The sequence below is a fragment of the Triticum urartu genome, chromosome 5 (assembly GCF_003073215.2).
Source record: "Triticum urartu cultivar G1812 chromosome 5, Tu2.1, whole genome shotgun sequence".
Classification (NCBI taxonomy): domain Eukaryota; kingdom Viridiplantae; phylum Streptophyta; class Magnoliopsida; order Poales; family Poaceae; genus Triticum; species Triticum urartu.
In genome coordinates this window covers 349,545,411-349,551,304 of record NC_053026.1, presented here as the reverse complement: position 1 = coordinate 349,551,304, position 5,894 = coordinate 349,545,411, and the positions used below count along the sequence as shown (strand labels likewise).

Here is a 5,894-nt window from a genome sequence, read left to right as displayed (position 1 = left end):
ATGTTAGTAAAAGTTTTTCAGTGACTAGACTCAACTTCGGCCAAAGAGTTGGAAAGGGGGCTACCTACAGGTAGTCGGCTCTAATACCAACTTGTGACGCCCTCGATTCAATCGTACACTAATCATACACGCAAATGTGTACGATCAAGATCAAGGACTCACGGGAGGATATCACAACACAACTCTAGACACAAATTAAAATAATACAAGCTTTATATTACAAGCCAGGGGCCTCGAGGGCTCGAATACACAAGAGTCAGCGGAAGCAACAATATCTAAGTACAGACATGAGTTAAACAACATTGCCTTAAGAAGGCTAGCACAAATGCAACAATGATCGAAAAGGCAAGGCCTCCTGCCTGGGAGCCTCCTAACTACTCCAAGTCGTCAGCAGTCGTCACGTAGTAGTAGGCATCCTCCGGGTAGTAGTAGTCGTCAGTGGCGTCGTCTGACTCCTGGGCTCCGTCATCTGGTCGCAAAAATCGGGTATGGGGGAAAAGAAGTAGCAAAGCAACCGTGAGTACTCATCCAAAGTACTCGCAAGACTTACATCAGATCTAAACTAAGTATGCATCTGTATCAAAGGAATGGGTTGTATCTGTGGACTAAACTGCAGAATGCCAGAAGGGAAGGGGAAAGCCTAGCCTATCGAAGACTAGCATCTTCTGGAAACCACCATCTTGCAGCAACAGGAAGGAGTAGAGTAGCATAAAGTAAAGTAGTAGAAGTGTTATCAACCTCGGCCAGAGATCCTTTCTCGACTCCCTGCGAGAAAGCAATCCCAGAGCCATACTATCCAGTTATCATCTCATATCCAAGTCTCATCTCAAGTATCCAGTTCTAGTTGTACCGATCGGGATACAACTCCAAGTGTCCGTTACCGTACGACAGGCTATCGATAGATGTTTTCTTCCCTGCAGGGGTGCACCAACTTACCCACCACGCTCGATTAACTCCGGCCGGACACAATTTCCTGGGTCATGCCCGGCCTCAGCTAAACAATACGCCGCAACCCGACCTAGGCTTAATAGAGAGGTCAGCACGCTGGACTAAACCTATGCCCCCAGGGGTCATGGGCCATCTCCCCGGGAACTCCTGCACGTTGCGTGGGCGGCCGGTGAGCAGACCTAGCTACCTCCTTCAACAAGGCAGGGGCTTACGCAGTCCAACCCGGCGCGCGCCGCTCAGTCACTGACGTCTATTAAGCTTCGGCTGATGTATACGACGCAGAATGCCCATACTATGCCCACATGATGGTTAGTGCTATCAGGCCAGAGGCCCCTCGGATCAAATATCCAAATCGTAGTGGATTAGGAACGCGCGGTAACAAGCAAAGACTCACGAAAGATGTGACCCCGTTGCCCCGTCTCGAGGACTTGCGGCAAGGGCTAGGAATGCCCAGCCACGCCTCGTAATTATCTCGCGGGCACCCTCCAGGTCAACCCGTCTCCACATCACTCGCAATTAAGCTCGCGCGGGTACCCCTCTGGGCCGACCCGTCTTTAGTAAAATGGTTCAGTGTAAAGTCATAGAAACCATAGTAACTGTGTGTCCAAACATCAAGGAGAAAACCCGAGGAATCACCCCCGGTGAATTCCACTCGATGTAATCATCAAGGTGAATGTAAGAGGAATCACCCCTGAGATTCACACTTGAGGGGTTGCACAACAGAGTCGTATCGGAAGTGGTTAAGGAGGATATGACCCTCGATGACCACGACCGAATGACTACACTACAGGGTTAACATCAGAAGTGCTGAAGAGGTCTCACCCTCGGCACTTGATAATATCCCAGTAGTGTCGAGCAACTAAGGGGAAAGTGATGTGTGGTGTCGGGGCCTGGTCTTCAATCCCGTTGAACGGGTCTTCGATGATGAAGCAGGGGCAACAAGGACAAGGTGGGGTTCACTGGTGGATCACTAACCAACTTATACTAAGCAGTTTAGGATAAGCAGGTAAGTAACAATAAGTAGGTTACAAAAGCAGGCTATGCATCAGAATAGGAGCAAACAATAACAGTAGCAAAATCTAATGCAAGCATGAGAGAATGGAATGGGCGATATCGGGATGATCAAAGGGGGGCTTGCCTGGTTGTTCTGGCAAGGAGGGGTCGTCGTCGACGTAGTCGATCACAGGGGCAGCATCAGTCTCGGGGTCTACCGAAAAGAAGAGGGCGAAGAAACAATAAATATAAATCAAACATAGAATCACAAAGCATAACATGGCGATATGATGTACCGGGTGTGAACTAACGCAATGCTAGACATTGCAAACGGAGAGGGAAACATCCGGAGGGGTTTTCCCGACGTCTGGCGTTTTCCGGGTAGATGAAAAGAGAGGGGAAGGTTCCATGTTCAGTATGCTAGGGACATGTGAAAGATGAACGGACCGCGTATTTGGATTCGTCTCATCGTTCTAAGCAACTTTCATGTACAAAACTTTTTCATCTGAGATACGGTTTATTTTTCTATGAATTTTCAAAGTTTTAAAACATTTTCTGGATTTTTGGAATATATCTAAAAATTCGAATTTAAACAGTGTACTACTTTTTATACACACACAGCTAGCCTATTAGAATGACAGGTGGGGTCCAGTGGCTGAGTCAGCATACACAGTCAGCAAGTCCATAGTCAATGTTTGACCTGGTCAAAGTGTGAATAGTGGCCGTGGGGCCTACTTGTCATTGACTACTATTTTAACTAAAGGGGGGTATTTAGTGTGAGGGACCACCTGTCACAAACACATCAGGCTATTTAACATAAAAAGTAGCAGCCCTAAACTAATCTAATTAGTACTAACTAATATGGATAGGGCCGGCCTCATACCCAGAATACACGCACGCACACCACACAACACACTCGGCCATGGCTATGGCCCTGGCCTGTAGCAGCAGCAACCGGCTGTAGAAGTACCTAGCAGCAGCAGTGCAATCCAGCAGCAGTTAGTGGGAGCAGGGCAGCACGATAGCAAGTAGTAGCGGCAGTAGCCGAGCAGCAATGGCAGCGCAGCAGCAGCAAGAAGTAGCAGGGCGAGCGCGGGAGCCGCGAGCGGCGCGGGCGCTCGGCCAGGGTGCGGCCGATGCACGCACGTGCGGATGGACACAGCCAGGGGCGAACGAGGGCGCGGGCTGCAGCAGACATGCGACAGCGGGCACAGGCGTACATAGGCGGCAGGGGCATGCGGGTGCGTGCGCGGACGCGATGCTTCGGCCATGGCGGCCTCAACGAGCGCAGGCAACATACGGCAACGGATCGACGGGGCAAAACAGGGGAATCAAGGGAGGAGCTCACAGTGAGCACGAAGGCGAGGTCGGGGAGGCCGGAGGTGGACCGGAGCGGCGGCAATCGACGCCGGACGCCGGCGATGCACGCGTGGAAGACGAGGTCGATGGCGAGTGTACGGACCTTCCTTGCTCGATTCAGTGCTCGGGGTAGACGAAGTAGACCACGACGGTTCTCCTGGACCTCTTGGCGCGACGAGGGGAGGCCAGTGGCCGCGGGATCAACGAGAGGCGGCGACGGCGTGTCGGGCGCGTGTTGTGGAGGGGAGAGCGAGCGAGGGGAAGTGGAAAAGCAGCTAGGGTTTGTCCACGACATCGGGGACGTCCTCCTTATCCTCTCCAAGGCGCTCTGTAGCGCCAGGCATCGGCAATCCGGCCGTGGTGGCCGTGGATGGCAGCCACGCCATGGCCTCTGCCTATCTCCTACGAGAGGAGGAAAGGCCGTTTAGCTGGGCTGGGCCTGGAACAGTGATCGCTAGGCCTAGTGCAGAGGAGATTTACTCTAATTCTTATTTTTCTTACATTGTTCCTTTATTCCCTCTCAGTTTGGCAATTTAATTAAATATCAAATGATTTTAGTTGAACTTAATATTTATCATATAAATACTACGCAATGTTTTCAGCTAGCACAACAAGCCTCAATTTATTTTGAATAGTATAAATATTTATTTAATTTAAAAGGCTTAATTTAATGCTACTGGTCCACTAAAATAATTCTCAGGGGCAATTTGGGCATCCAATGGAGTTGATTTTATTTTTACCAATGCTTGGAGATTTTAGATCATATTATACACATTTTTGTTTTAGTGTTTGAAGAAGTAATAAATTGACTTTCAAATTTAAATTTGAATTTGACTTTGATTTTTTATCGATAGGCAGTTTGGCTTAGGAAAATATGGTGACAAGGCATCATTAGCAGAATTTACTATAGCTTTAATTATCAGGGCGTTACACATGTTCACTTCAGATAAAAGGTCTAGCAATTCAAACACCATCCATTGCCGCTGTGACCCCAGTATGTAATTCAAATCAAGATGAAAAATTAAGTAGATCGCACACAGTTTATTGTCACCAACCATGTGAGATGCAGCACAAAATATCCCGGAGCACTGTCGGCATATAGTACGCCTATGACTTACGCGAGAAGGTGCGTCAGCTACAGTCCACAGCCAGCGTCTCAAGCACAGTAGCTCGCTCCCCAAATATCATTTCACTGCCCAATCGTCACCGGTGAAAGATGGGCACGTGGACCCGTGTCGTGAGGGCAACTTCGGTGGCCCACTCCGGCAAGAGCGCGGCTGCAGCCACCATGCGTGTGCTAACAAGGTGCATGAGTGCGGCCGCAATCTGCGACCGGGCAGCCAAGGCAGCCCAAACGGCCGATGTTGCTTCTCAGGTGGCGGCGGCAACATCTGCCTCGGGGATAGCAACTGGCGAGAGCGGCACAACAGCTTTCCATTCCGCAATGGTGGCCTTAGCCCTGATGGAGGCCGCCCACGACCATGTCGAGGACGCCCACGCTCATTCCTGGAGGTTACCGCACAAATCGAATGAAGCTTCTCCGACAACGGTCGGCAACCCACGGCCGAAGAGCTGGCAATCGCCGAGAGCGTTCGAGAAGCCGTCCGTTCCTCCGCCGTATACCTTGCAACGATGGAGTCCGTCCAAGCCCAGATCGCGGCCGCCCACGCCCAGCTCGTGGCGGCCTTTTCTAAAGAGGTGGATGGTGAGATGCTTGCTGAGCATGGTGCGATGGATGCCATGGAGCCCCTTCCCCAGGAGACCGTCGGACACGAGCTCGACATGGAGGCGACAGCGGAGATGGACTAGCACCAGCCGTAGTAGTACTCTTTGTTTTGTTTAATTAAGAGCTTCAGTATTTAATTTGTTAGAGTAATGTTTAGGTCAGCTAGCTCTTTTTAATTGCTAAACTTGCTTGATTAAGAAGTGTGGGTGTGCTGTAGTCTCCTTTGTGTACCCAAATTATGCAATGACGTGGATGGCCACTGTAACCATAGAAATTCGAACCAAAAATTTTGACGTTCAAACTCATCACACATAGGTTAAGCTATCTGAATCGTTTGTGATGCTCACATATCATACACAGTTCTGAATAAAGGACCATGTCTGATAACACTTTGCGTGCCAGTTTTTTCGCTGAAGCGATTCCAAATTTTCGGCTTCCGCAGAAATATCTACTTCCCCGCCCCCTCCCCCTTACCAAAAGCCACATTTCCCTTGTTTTCACCTTCCTTTACAAGTTGAAACCTTCACTCCTTGCTTGCAGTGCCGCCTCCTCGCCAGCGACCCTCCTTCACGCTGCTCGGCCTCGCCTATCCAGGCAGGTAATCCACACCCGACCCACATCCTCCTCCTTCCACATCCCACATGCACCGGCCTCCGGTGCGAGCGTGACACCTTCCACCCAAATCACCGACCCCTCCACCAAATAAGCGCCGCCCTAAGCCATGGTGCACACACTATAGCCAGGATCTCAAGGAGCATTTGGCAGCGGAGAAGAAAATCATGGTCGCATGCGCAGATGAGGTCGCGATGGCTGCCATTCGTGCCGACCCCCAGATATTGGAGGAGCACCTCGCCGTCGAGGCCACCGT

At 50.5% G+C, this 5,894-nt stretch overlaps 1 protein-coding gene across 2 annotated transcripts; it reads right to left on the bottom strand.

Annotated features, from left to right (window-relative positions):
- Positions 1-310: 310 nt before the first annotated feature.
- On the bottom strand, positions 311-3,689 carry LOC125555982. Of its 2 annotated transcripts, none has more exons than XM_048718785.1 (2): positions 3,290-3,687; positions 311-469 (listed from the first exon to the last, which is right to left on the bottom strand). In XM_048718785.1, the coding sequence occupies exons 1-2, from the start codon at positions 3,593-3,595 to the stop codon at positions 398-400; spliced, it is 378 nt and encodes a 125-aa protein (XP_048574742.1). In that variant the 5' UTR covers positions 3,596-3,687; the 3' UTR covers positions 311-397. The 2 variants fall into 2 exon arrangements, with proteins under 2 accessions (XP_048574742.1, XP_048574743.1); XM_048718786.1 differs by lacking the exon at positions 311-469 and adding an exon at positions 2,087-2,155 and having other exon boundaries at positions 3,290-3,689.
- Between the last annotated feature and the right edge of the window lie 2,205 nt (positions 3,690-5,894).